Raw genomic sequence first — 14,971 nt, forward strand, 5'->3', positions numbered from 1 at the left:
TTATGAGGTTAATTATAATAAAAATATCTTCTTATGTGCGTTCGGATTACTTTTTGTTAAGCAACTGAACTATATATGAGTCGTCTTCAGAACGGCGATGCTAGTGGATTATGACTTTGTTACTTTACATTACTTTCAACCTAAGGATAATCTCGAAATTCTTTTATGCCTGTGGATGAGCCGCTCTTCCTCACCTCTACATAATCTATATCCATGTGCAGGTACTGATGCCCTGCATAGGTGGATAGCGAGGGAGAGACATATATATATATATATAGAGAGAGAGAGAGAGAGAGAGACAGAGAGAGAGAGAAATGGCAGCCATTGTTATTGTGGCTCTGTTGCTCACTGCTCATGTTATCGGAGCCTCGGCCTCTCCATCAGTTATTATCGTCGGCGCTGGCATGTCCGGTGAGAACATCACAAACAGTGCAACATGCACTTAATTTGAATCCTACATACCTAGAGCTTTTGTCTCTCGTTTTCACTACTATAACAAGATATGTAGCCCTCAAACCGACATATCTTTCCTTTCCTTTTAATCCGACCATCTTAGGTATCTCGGTGGCAAAAACCCTATCGGATGCCGGGATAAAGGACATACTCATCTTCGAGGCCACAGACCACATTGGTGGCCGCATTCACAAGACTAAATTCGCAGGGCTCAACGTGGAGATGGGAGCCAACTGGGTAGAAGGGGTCAATGGTGATGAGATGAATCCATATGGGAAATGGTTAACAAACTCTAACTTAAGACCTTCTACTCAGACTAGACTAACATCTCCTCCAACACTTACATGCAAGGGTACATAACTCACTAAAGTCTTCTTTGGATAACCATATATAAAGCATGTTTAACTGTTATCATCTTTTCTTCTATGTAGTGGTGGGCTATACAAAACCTCCGTAGTGCAGGAGGCCATTGATCTCTCTGAGAAAGTCGACGAATCCGGAGAGACACTATCCACGTCATTACCTTCCAGCGGGCGGGAAGACATCTCCGTCTTGGCATTCCAACGCCTCAAGAACCAGTTAAGACTAATGACCATATATTTTAAGATCAAAAACTAGTTCTTTGTTTATGAGTTTGGCCTCCTAAACTGCGTCATGTTTGTACCCCTTATATTTTTGTGGTTGTCATATGCTTTGCATGGTTGTTTATTTATGACTAAGCTTGGGCGCATTGAGGTTGCAGCGTTCCTTCCTCACCTTTGAAGATGGTAATAGATTACTACGTCTATGACTACGAGTTTGCAGAGCCTCCGCGAGTGACAAGCCTGCAAAACATTGTTCCTCTGCCCACATTTGACAACTTTGGCGAAGACCTCTATTTCGTGAGAGACCAAAGGGACTACGAGAGTGTGGTGCATCATGTGGCCAAGCAGTTCCTCAAGACTAACGACAATAGATCCGCGGCGCCTGTTAAACAAAGTATTCTTTTTTCTAACAAAAAGGATAACTGGGTATATCCTTACCAAAAAAAAAAGTTAACAGGGTATATTTTTTTTAATTTCCTTTCCTTGGGATGCCAGCCATAACCAAAATTTGTTTAATATATCTCTTTCATTGGAGAAGAATTTCTCCTTCTGAGAAATTATTGTGCAGACTTAGTTTTTGAAGCTCTTTTTCTGATGATCTATCACATCTCGTTATTTTATTATCGTATTTGTATCGAAAGTAACAGCGCTTTGACGGAGCGACAAGTTTGGCAGCGTACACTCTCCCGTAATTAATAATTGAAAGCTGTGGTTGGTGACACTTTTTTTTTTTTGGGTAAATGAGATATTTTTTTAAAACAAATAGGACCCTTTTCAGAAGCTAGCACAATCATCTCGCGGTATATATTTTTGGTAAAGAATCAATCTCCGTCCCCCTTTTTTTTCTTTTTCTTCTGTAGATCCAATGAAGATTTCTCACGATGTCACTGTTCTCTTTCTGCCAATGACATTGTATTGGATTATTTATATGTTATTATATATTATTTTGATTAAGTTGTTGCTAATACACAGAATATAATTTTTCATGGTCTAGTCTGCCTATAGATTATCATGTATTTAGTGGTGCAATGGGAACAAATTAGCAGATCTCTCAGACTCATCTGGTCGCCAATCAAAATCGAATTGTCTCAATGATGAAACCTGTGAGCTGAGACCGATGGTGATCTGACCAGTCGAACAGAATTGTTCATCATTAAATTTGTCTTTGTTTAAATATGGTAACCCTGTGGGGCTAACATCTGCTATTAAGAAGGTGACATTCATAACGTGCATGTAAAGGGTTTAGAAGAGCCGCATGTGAAGCGAGGTGCGTGATATATTTTAACATAATAGAGGGATATTTTTGGCATAAAATATCAAAGAGAAAGAATATTTAGACAATGATACACACACATACATACAAATCTCAAAAGAATATTTTGTTATTTCAAAAATACCATACACATACATGTCTACGAGAAAATGATAATGCCTATTAATTGAGAGTTATTTACATCATTACTTTCTGTGTCCTCTGAATATTTATTTTTTTTTTAAATTTATTTTTAAAATTTACCTTCTCAAAAGTTTGAGCTACCTTAAAAATACTTTTTATAAGTAAACAATTTTTGAATATTAATCTTTTATATTATCTATCATTTTCTACTATTTTGTAATTATAATAGTCATTCTAGTTATGTTATTTTAACACTAAGTAATTTTGAATATGTTACATGGAATTGTAATTGTCAATATAATTCAAAATAGCACTAATGTCAATTTCAACCGGATGCAGGCTGACAATGGATCAAATACGAATAAGATTCTAACATATTCATATTCATATTTATTTTATTTAATAAATATAAATATAAATATAGATATAAATATAGATATTAATCAAATACATAAATTTATATTCATATTTATTTTTTAAAAAGATATGGATATCGAAAATATGAATATAACTCAGATAATTAAACTTTATGACTATAAAAATAAAGATATTGATAAATAGATGATAAATCAAATGAATAATATATTATTATAGTCATTTATTTTTTTTAAAAAATTATGAATATCATATAAAATTAAATATATTACAAATATAATTGGATATTTAGATATGCATCATATAGTTGTTTATCCATATCAATTTTTTTTAACGAATATGGATACAGCTTCAGATATTAGTCGAATGGTCAAATTTTTATCTATATCTGGATAGATTCAAATACAAAAATGAATCTTAATAGATATTATTCGGTCCACTTTTAACCCTAAGCCAGGCCCATCCTAACATAACAATATGGTCATTGTTAAAACCTTGCATATAAGAAGAGTGTGAAAAATTAGATAGATTTCCTGCCTAAAAAAAAAAGAAATTAATTAATAGATTAGATATTAATAAAAATGTAATGCAAAGAAAATCTACATGGCCCAGATACTTTTAGCACCAACACTAAACTGATCTTCCTGCCTTCCAATTTCCAGGCCTTCAGACTTGGATCAAGCCCTTCCCCTCCTTTGTCCAACAGCGTCATCCCATCAGCATCTCTCATGTCCCTTCTTTGCACCACACCACCTCTGGATTTGATTGTCGATGAAAAATATTACTCTGTGCGGCAGATCTCATTCTTGAAACAACTTTTGCGCGTCAAATGAAAGAATTTTTCAAGGATTTTTAGAGGGCTTTGAATTAATTGTACACATATTTTCTCTTCTGAAAAAACCGAGATGGACTACTTGAATCTTGAAGGCTGGATGAGGTTCCTCCCTTCTGAGATGCCCTGAGGCTCTTAAGGAACATATTTTTAAATTAACATTTATGTATTTATGTGAAATGACTTTTAGTTTATAATTGTTTTATTTACTTAAATTGTTATTGGTCCAACTGATTGACCAGCGGAGTAGATCGTACCCTTGGTCCATCATAGGAATAAATGCCCACTTAAAAATAATCCTAATCATCAGCCTAAATGTTGCTTTAATCAATATTGATATTTTAACAAAGTATTATTTTGACAAAAAATGGTTGCTGACACCATGTCGACCTATTCTACTGATATTTAGCTTGCATTAGGCTAGTCACAATTTGAATTTTTACTAAAAATTGGGAACTAAGAAATACTCCACCTTTGTGGTAAAGAAGTTGTGTATCTTTGGAGAATAGCATGATGTATGATATCTGATACCTTGGTCACAATAACAAGTATCATCATACAAAATAATATGATTGCAAAAATAAAATAAAAAAATAGATAAATTTTTATAAATAATAAATTAAAAGTGAGATATCGTCCAACCATATTATTTTGAGACACGACTACTATTCATCTCTGCACATCGAGATCAACACAAACAAGTATGACCGGTCAAGGACATATATTTGCAGCACCTACTTAATCCAAATAGAACACTTCTTTGATCTCGACAACTCTGCCATTCTGTATCATAGCATTTGGTTCACTTCACAAGCAAATACCAATGTTATATCCTGAAGGTACAAGTTACTAAGGCAAGAGCTTAATTGGTCTAGCTTTAGAGCTTACCTTCTAGATCCAACCTTTGCCTTTCCTCAATTTGATTTTTGGGCTCGGCCTTGACCTTTCGGTTCATTTTTCGATTATAAAAAATGCTTAACACACATAAAAATACTTTACAAAATGTTATATATAATTAGCTAAATATTAAAAATAGTGTTTGTATTATCCCATCAAGTTTAAATATCAAAAATTGCCTATTAAGTTCACAAATATATCAAACATGAATAAACAATATAAGAAAAAAAAATTCAGGAAGGGTTGGGCTTTAATCTCCAAGACTGAGTTGTACCTTTTTTTCTGGGCACTAGGCTCAACCGCTAGGCCTAAAACATTGGCTCAAGGCTGCCCCAAAGTACTTATTTAAGCAAATGTCACAAACTAATCCAAACGGCTGTGGGCTTGAGAGGCTGGGCAAGCCTGCCCAAAATTCTATGGGCTTGAGAGGCTGGGCAGGCCGCCTAGCCCATGAACATGTCAAGTTTGACATGCAAATACTAGTAATTTATCGAAGAAAAGTATTTATTCAAACAAATGTCACAAACTAATCCACACATTAGCTACAACCAAAAACAGATGAAGGTCTAAAGAGAGAGAAGGTCCATAATTTTGATATTATATTTAATATGATAACTATATATTTTTGATATTCGTGATGGTTTATTGCGTGTTTTTCTCCATACGCTATAGAACTATAACCATAGTTATGAAACCCAAACCAGAGATTGACTTGGCCAAGGGGCTAGCTCAGTAGGACATTGTTCCAACTATTGGGTTAATTGATTCGCCCGGATGTATAATAAAAAAAAATTTAAGTATTTAAAAATATACAAACTAGATACAACAAAAGAAAAAGGTACACATTATTGGCAGATTTTCTAATTTAAATGTTGCACACTAAATTATGTGGATTTACACCTTGGATTGTTTTTATTGATGGCATGAATGTAAAGTAATCATGATCAAATTTTTAAAAGATATAAAAAGTATACACAATATAAAAGAAATGTAGAACTAGTTGTTATCTTCTAAATATTTTAAATAGTTAAGTTCTGAAAATACCCTAAAGAATTTGAAGTATATATATTTTTCATTTCCGACAAACAAGAAGGATTTTACTATTGAAATATCACAATAGCATGAAATAGTTTTCTTTATTCTTTGCATCATTAAATTCATGCAAAACTATTTTTTTTTGTTGTTGCTCCATCATTTGCTAGTTGTTACGTATGAACCTAGCTCATTTGAGAGAGAATGACTATGGGTTATTCGATAAATCATTTATTGCTTATGTATACAATCTTCCTCGAAATATTTCTATAATTATGAATTATACACAATACACAATTCTTGAAGTCCGTTGGTATTTTTCCGTCGTACCAACATTTTTTTTGAATTTTGAATTCTTCTTTAACTAAATATATAGGAATAAAGGAGGAAATAATTAATATATGATTTTGCAAGTTAGAATTAGCTTGCCGACATTATTGTTAGTGAAATACAACCATGACTCTTTAAAAGGTTATCAAAGTTGGTCTATTGTTCATAGGTGGTAAGGCGCATCCTTTATTCGATAGGAGGTATAACTCTGATTACAGAGGACGGCATGAGTTATAAAGCAGAATATGTGATGGTTTCTGTTAGTATTGGCGTTCTCCAAACAAAACTCATTGATTTCAAGCCAGTCTTACCTGTAAGAGATGACATTGTTAATTACAATAAATACAAACTTATTTATAGTTTCAATTTAACATCATTCACCTGTTCTAACATTTAATAATTTCATACTATGAATGTTACTAATGCTTGCCTATTATTGCTGACTTTCACCTCACAATATTGGAACAGCAATGGAAAATCCTAGCCATATATCAATTTGATATGGCAGTTTATACCAAAATCTTCCTCAAGTTCCCTTACAAATTTTGGCCTGAAGGGAATGGGACAAAGTTCTTCCTTTACACCAATGAAAGAAGGGGATATTATCCAATATGATAGGTAAGCCTTTTCTTGCTTTAATTATGATTTGTTTATAGAATAGGTACATAATAACTCTTCCTCTATTTATTTTTCTTTTGAATGAAAAGCAATCATTCTTTTCATAATAATTTATGGTATACAATACTTGCCATTATAAACTTGTTAACCCATCTAAGATTGTGATTGGACTAAATTTGTGATAAGAAGTCTATGAGTGCTCCTTACCTCTTTAATATTGTTTGCAGCAATTTGAAAAGCAATATCCAGGTGCCAATGTCCTCATGGGTACAGTAACAGAAGATGAAGCTAGAAGAATAGAACAACAGAAAGATTATGAGATAAAGGCAGAAATTATGGAAGTTTTAAGAGAAATGTTTGGTAAAAACATACCAGAGGCAACTGACATACTTGTTCCTAGATGGTGGTCTAATAGGTTTTACAAGGGCAGTTTCTCTAACTGGCCAATTGGAGTCAATCGATATGAGTACGAACAGATTAAGGTAATAAGCAAATGCCTTATATTTATGAGATATCTTAGCTCATCAATATTGCTAATAGACAAATAATTAGATAACAATAATACCAACCTTAGAGATTATAATTCAAGATTCATCTAACTGTTCACTTATGATGAAGGCACCTGTTGGAAGAGTTTACTTCACTGGGGAGCACACGAGCGAGCATTACAATGGCTATGTCCATGGTGCCTACCTTTCAGGTCTGTTTTCTTTAATCTCACCAATTATCAGAAGATTTTTATCAAATTTGGTGCTTATATTTTGATAACTTGTTCTTTTCTGGCATTGACTCTGCAAACATAATGCTTAAATGTATCAACAATAAAATGTGCAGGGTCCAAATCAAAGCCAAGGATGCATAAGTGCAGGTAATTATTATCTTTTTTTTTAAGACAATATGCATATATCATATTTATCTAAGAAAAATATTCACCTATTCTAAACACTACTTAAAAGAGCTCCAACAAACAAGCCATAATGTCCATGAGAAGAAAGAATATAGTGTCGTTTTTGTTCAAGAAATGGTTTGGTGGAACTCAATTACTTTCATTAATTCAGTTAGATGGATATATGAAATGAAATGAAGGCCCTAAGGCTAGCAAAATAAAAGAAAAATTGAGAAGAAAAAAAAGGATAGAAAAATATGTGAAAGTTGAAAGTTGGAGGTAGGTTTAATAAGAAATTTGGAGGAGCTTGCAAAAAATCTATTATTTGTTCTAAGAAAAGTCACCCAACAATTAGAAGTAAAAATATCCCAATCCTTCTTCCTTGATTATTTGATATAATTTTTTTTAAATAATACCAAAAAATATGGATCTTGGTTGTATGTACAAATATAGTGTCCCAATAAGAGTCTACTAGATAGATTTAAGAAATGTGTGCTATAAGACAAGATGATTAAAGTTGTTGAATAACAAATTGACCCCTAAACCTTAAGCTGATAGAAAAAGGATCAATGTATATTCAGCTTAACAATCCCTCACATGTAGCTCGGACCACGCTACTGTCAGATAATTAAGTCCGAAACACACAAGAATCAGGATAATTGATAAAGTGGGGATATTTAAACAAAACAACTGAACTATAGGGATTCAAACTTGTGACCTCTAATAAATTTAGCCTGTGGTCATTTTTAGTCAATAAACCTCAAAAACCTTAAGCTGATAAGGAAACAATTGACCATCTATATTACACTCATTTGGTTGAGGAGGCCACCACCGTGGTCACATCATGATCACATCTTTATTCCCTCCACTTTCCCTTTTAAATGTAGCTTCTTGAGTTCTTCCCTCTTCGGACCCTTTACTCACTAGTTCACAGAGACACATCTTCTCCATGAAAGCAGTCCTCTACCTTCCCCCATGAAGGCAAAGCCTGCCATCTGAAGTTACCAAAAGAAAGGAGACACAACTTAATTGCATCCAAATGGGGTTTATGGTTACTTGCAAGGTGGCCGCTTCCACTTCCTTGCCGGCGAGAGAGGCCGAGAAAATTGTCTGAAGGCAAAGGATCATAGAACTGGTGGCAGAGGGGGTGGAGACCACCCACCGCATATACGAGCATCGGTTCTCGCCGCAGCCAGGGAAAATCCATCGAGCAGCGGAGCCGTGTAGCTGCAGCGCCGGTGCCGGTTATGGCATACCACCAGGTCCAACATGGCCATGGCCAGGCCCAGCCGAGCTGGACAGAGGAGTACAAGCTCAAGCGCACCAGCCCCCAGCTTGGCGAGCGTTGGTCTTTTTAGATCCTTGACAAAACATAGCTTTGAGGCACCATGCAATCCAAGATTGTTTGGGATCAGCAAAATTAAAATCTTCATTACTCAAGGACTAAATTATACCAAATGAGTTTTGCTTACTACTACCACTATGATTGCCACTATATTACTATTGCAACTAGCATCATTGCCACCATCACCAATACAATGTTTGAGATAATTAGCTAAATAAAATTTTTGATCTTCTCAAAGATCCAATTATACCAAATTCTTTTACTATCATGGATACTACTAGATTTCTAACCTACCGTGTTTGAGATAGGACAAGTAATCAATTACTAATACTAATACAATATTTTCCAACTAAATAAAAATCTTGATCTTCTCAATGACTACTACCATCGGTGCTACTGCAACTACTACTTCAACTGCTATTGATATTACTATGATTACTATGATTAGTATTGCTATTATTAGTTTAGTATCGTGCTATGTTTTGATCTAACTATATCCTGTTATCCAAAGGTTGAACATTTTTAAGAAAATCAAAAAAAATAATTTTAGCTCCAAATCTATAGCATCTAAAAGGATTTTAAGATCAAAGGTCCTAAGGGAGTTAACCATTGCCAAAGAATATTACTTAAATCAAAAACTAAAATTTTTTATGTTCAAATAGTTCAAATATGTATTGTACTACAATATACTATATCTTATTGACCTAAAGATTAAATATTCATCAACTTTATAGAATCTATTTAAGGATCTCTCTAGAATCTTATTATCTAATCATTAACTTATGTCAAGAAATAGCCAACAAGGAATAGATCACGGATTTTAAGGACACCCTTCCTAAATGAAAAAAAAAGTCATTATTTTGATAGAAAACTATTATATTCTTCTTTACACAAAATATTTTATCAAAATCATCATGAACAAAGAGCAATTGGACATAAATACTTTATCTCTTGCTTCTATATATTAAGAATATACTATTAATAACTCACTTTGCTTTGTAGGTCTGGGTGCAAGCCAACTTCAAAGAAAAAGTAGAGATATATGTCTCTCCAGTCACTTCGATGCTGTAATTGTCTCATAGTTTATCTATGGATGCTTTCTAGAAAACAATAATTGCTATCTTTTTCTTTCTTTATTTTCTTAAATAATAAAGGGTACATCAACAATTTCAAATAAAGCATAAGAAGACTACTCGTATCAAACACTCAAGTCAAGACCATCAAAGTTCAAACATGAAATTTTTTCAATTGGTCAAAGGTTTCAACCACTATGCTGCAGCTCCATTGTAATTGTATGTTTCCCATCAATTATTATGGAGCAAACAATGAGCATATGATATGAATTAATTATGCTACAAATAAGTCCATATTTCAAAGGACATGGTTGAGAAACTTAATTTGTCCCATTGTATTATTTTCAAATAATCATCTTTTTTAGTTGTTGGATAAATAGACCAACATGGGCTAAGGATTGATGATCTTTTTTGCTTATTATTTCATTGGGCTTCCATTGTTTTGGCTTAGGACTTCCATTCAAACAAACTTTCCTTACATGTTGACATTGAAATCCACTTTCAAAAAGCTTCAACTAGAAAGAATCGAGGTTGGTGGCCGATTTGGATTTTCTATGATAAATTAGATCAAAGTTATAGACGATCTTTTTAGTATTTTTCAATTTTTAGCAAAATGATAGAAAAAGGCCACCACATACTTCATTATAAATGAAATGGATATAAAAGTATGAAAAAAGAATGGAAAAGAAAGGCAAAGATGAAAAAAATTATATAAAAGAGTATGAGAGCCCAAACAATTCAAGAATCAAGATCCAGTCCAAAGAAATGAACCAATGATAGGTAACAAAACCCAATCACAGGTTAATATAAACCTAAACCAATTTAGAAGTATAAAAGCCTGACATTTTACTAACCTATCTAGCTCAACTTAAATAGGGAGCTAGTTGGCCTTCATATCCAGTGAGCCTCTTATAACAATACTAAATTTTGTCCCCCATATGCTACAATAAAAATAATTTTAAGCAACAACCAAAAAATATTGCTTGAAGGTTCAAAACTATTACCTAACAATTTTGGCAACGATTTTCTGACCACTGCTTATGCGGTCCTTGCCTAAAGTCAAAAGCAATAGTATTTTGATTTTAAGCCAATGCTTAAATAACTACTGCCTAATAGAACCTCATGCAATGGTTTTTAATGAATATTTATAATGGTTCTTTCTAATTAGATCACATCAAAACCATCAACTTAGCATCACTATATGGAATGATAAATGAGGTGCTATAAAGCATTACTTAAGGCAAGTGTTACATAAGTTATTGCCTAAAAGTGTTGTATTATGTAACAACTTTACATTTTACTACCAATAAATTTACTTTATGCAATAGTGTCATCATGTGCTACAAAAAATATTATTTTATATAACGATAAATGGGATCATTGCTTTAGACAATGTTTAAAGAAATCATTGCTAAATACTAATAATTTAAGCAACGATTAAAGAGATGGTTGCTAAAAACCATCACTTTAATCAATAATTTCACAAGCTATTGCTCAAAAGCATCACTTTTATACAATGATTCTAAACTCCACTATGAAAGAGCCTTATTTTCACAAGCCTTATTATTTTATACAATGACTATTATAGCTGCAGCTATAGATCATGACTAAAAATAATAGTTGTATAAATTATTGTCCAAAAGTATCATTTTATATTAAAACTATAAAATTGACATTTAAACTTATACCTTTATACAACAATTAGTTTTATCACTATAAAAAATACTAATTTTAGGTAATAGCTATAATTAATCATTACATATGTACAAATATATAAACAATAATAGTAAAAAATATTATTAAAATATAAATTTTTATACAATGATATTTGAAAATTATTGTATAGCTATCGCATGATGTATCTTAGGGCAACAATTTAAAACTGCTATTCTAAAATCACTATCTAAAATATGATTTACACCAATGGTTAAAAATATCATTGCCATAGAATCACTTTTGCAATGATTTTTTTAGCCATTACTTCTCGATCATTGTCTAAAGTTATTATTTGATTTAAATATCTGCTACTAAAAACTATTTTTGAATTAATAATTTATCTTAATTAGAATACATCAGTCAAGAACATCAGTTACTCAATCAGAAGTATATTAATTAGTATATTAGAAGAATATTAATTAACTAAATGGTTATATAACTTAAGGTAGAAGTTATGTAAGTCATCATCCAAAAATATTGCATTATGTAATGGCTCTACATTCTGCAGCTGATGAATATTACTTTATGCAATAATTCCATCATATGTTGTGAAAATAAATCACTTTATACTATGGTAAATAAAATAATTACTAAAAACTATCAGTTTAGATAATTTTTAAATAAATCTTTGCTAAACCACCAATTTAGATAATGGTTAAATAAATAGTTACCAAAAATATTTACTTTAGACAATAGTTTCAAAAGTTATTGCCTAAAAGAATCATTTTTATGTAATAGTTCTAAACATTTCTACGAAAGAACCAAATTTTTTGCAACAATTATATTATCCATTGCTATAAGAAATTACTTTATACAATGACTATTATAACTATTGCTCTAGATCATAATTGAAGACAATGATTATATAAATTATTTTTTAAAAGTATCATTTTAAGCTACGGCTATAAAAATTACTATTTAGAATTATATCTTTATATAATAATTATTTTAGTCACTATAGAATATACTATTTTAAGCAACAATCATAACTAATTATTGCATATAGACAAATATATAAATAAAAGTAGTAAAAAATATTGCTAAAATATAAATTTTATGCATTGATATTTAAAAATCATTGCATAGCCATCATATAATATACCGCACTGCAACAGTTTAAAACCACTACTCTAAAATTGCTATCTAAAATTAGAATAAGCTAATAGCTAAAAAAACTATTGCCATTAAACTACTTTTACATTGATTATTTTAGCCGTTACTTCTCGACCATTGTCTAAAGCTATTTTTCTTATAGTCTGCATGTACAAGGAGAGATCTCTCCTTCAACCTTCTCTCTACCATGACTAGCTCATTGAACCTACTCTAACTCCAATATCTACATTGGTTCAGCTCCTTTTTGAATAATCTTATTTGTTATATTTAAGATTCTCTCTGTACCAAACTCTAACTAAAGTATTTGTTTATACACCTACAATAGATAACACATAGTAAGTAGCCCTTGTTTCATTTTTTTCTTTCTTTCTTTGTGAGTGTGTGTAATGTGAAAGGCAAAAAAAGAATTCTTCATGCATGGATCATCCCTTGCTAATATGCTAGAGTCCTTAGCATCCATGTCTACATTATCTTCAGGCTACAAAACTGGCCCATTTAGTCAACAATCAAAAATTGCTTGATCATGGCAAAATACCTCTTAGATTAATGTATGTAGTCTCAATCTTGACTGGCTTCAACAGTAAAATGGTGGTAATGCCGTTTGACTCATGAAAGTCAGAAGGTTTATAGTTATCTCTTCTATCTTGAGACTTGAAAATAAATATTTGCTTGATAAATATTTCTTTTTGTAATTACTAGATCCTCCATCTTGCTCACAAAAAATTCTATGGGCCTAGATGCACCTTTATAACCTTGCTATTTGTTAATTTGAAGAGAATAATACTCTATGCTATTGTCTTAGCTTCTACATTACAATTCATAGGTTTACATGGAAATAGGTTGATTTCACATTTGGCTTTCTTCACACAAATCTACCTTTAGATCATCCTCTAATAACCTTATGATCTATACACATAGATAATGATTGAGTTTGGAACACTATAAGATTTGTGTGATCGGTGATTCGACAATAGATTTGTATAAAAAAAAGTGAATCCTTCTTTTGCGAGAAAGATAAAACCCCAATCTGTTTACATGTACAGTCCCTAATCGTGTTAGATATTGTACATTCTCAAGATCCATTCTTCGAACCTTCAGGTCATACATAATATACATCATTAATAACTTAAATAAAACAAGTGATCCAAGCAAAGAATTCCTATAAATTATTTGGTAATTTAAACTAGCTATTATTATACCAATTTAATGTATCTTTCTATTATACATGTTTTATAAAAGGTAGTGGATGTATATCATTGGGAGGTTATAGCCTAAACTTTACATAGCATCATGGAAGTTTAAAAAAAAAAAACAAGCAAAAATAAACTAGAATGAAAATCAGAAGCTAAAAATTAAATTAGAAAGGCTAACTAGAACTAGTATTTAAAGCTAGAGACAACTAATAGCTTTATCTTGCTACTAAAAGGTATATGTCGATGCTTAGAATTCATCAAGAATTTTTAAATGAAGTCATGAATTGCCAAAATCGATCAACTTACAGTTGAGATTCTTTCTAGGGCTCCTTACATTGATGAGGCTCATAGATGCTCTTAGCACTAGAATGGAACTCTAAGTATGTTAAGATAAGACTTCTAGAAACTAATCCCTTAACTTAAAGCATATCTAAATACAAAAATTGAGTTGATGTAGCTTTGATAACTTCACTAAAACTAAATTCTTACCCTACATTTGCTCGAGATAATGAAAGGGAGGATGGATGATGTTGAAAGGATGGATTGCTCTCATCCATTGTTTGGTTTCACAAGTGCTATATGGATTAGAAGAGAGGATTGTCCATCCATCATGGTCTACCAATATGCATCCTCCTAATTTAGAAGGATGCATATAGGATGAATGGAGTATACGAGAAATAAAATATTATATTAATATAATTATTCCTTGTTAATGTTTTAATTAAATCTTAATACTTCTTCAATAGCCCACACCTCACCTCTTCTCCTTAATGCCAAAAGAGTCGATCACTAGCCAGCCCATGACCGTTGGATCTAGGTAAGATTATTTAGCAATTTTTTTCTTCTTCTTTATTTATTTATTTATTTATTAGTTTGGGTTTGAAGTTTTTTGTGGTTCGAATCCCCTTCTTTTTTTCTATAATCTGAATTTTTTGATCACCTCCATCCCTCCTTTTCACTTACATGTATGGTGATAGTTGGTGAAAAGAGGCCAACTATCATTGTGATTGAAAATGAAAAAAAAAACAAATGATATTCAAGGTAGATATAAAACCAAAATAAAAGATATATTTTCAAATCACTATGCATCTTTCATACATGGATAAGAAATAGCATAGAAAAAGAGGA

General features: G+C 31.9%; 2 protein-coding genes across 2 annotated transcripts in view; one reads left to right on the plus strand and one right to left on the minus strand.

Moving 5' to 3' along the window:
* The first annotated feature begins 314 nt into the window (after positions 1-314).
* LOC105056213 (polyamine oxidase 1) lies at positions 315-7,379 on the plus strand. The gene is given in 11 exon segments (XM_010938323.2): positions 315-411; positions 557-721; positions 724-805; positions 885-1,031; positions 1,196-1,396; positions 1,398-1,431; positions 6,069-6,212; positions 6,368-6,513; positions 6,741-6,999; positions 7,136-7,211; positions 7,294-7,379. Coding segments are annotated over 11 exon segments (1,437 nt in total).
* A 551-nt stretch (positions 7,380-7,930) lies between these two features.
* Positions 7,931-14,971, minus strand: part of LOC109506539 (reticulon-like protein B12) — a 35,471-nt gene continuing 28,430 nt past the window's right edge. The window contains exon 3 of the transcript XR_012136526.1: positions 7,931-8,779. The gene's annotated coding sequence lies outside the window, so the exon portion shown is untranslated. The remainder of the gene's footprint in view (positions 8,780-14,971) is intronic.

Source organism: Elaeis guineensis, chromosome 13, assembly GCF_000442705.2.
Source record: "Elaeis guineensis isolate ETL-2024a chromosome 13, EG11, whole genome shotgun sequence".
In the NCBI taxonomy this organism is placed as follows: Eukaryota; Viridiplantae; Streptophyta; class Magnoliopsida; order Arecales; family Arecaceae; genus Elaeis; species Elaeis guineensis.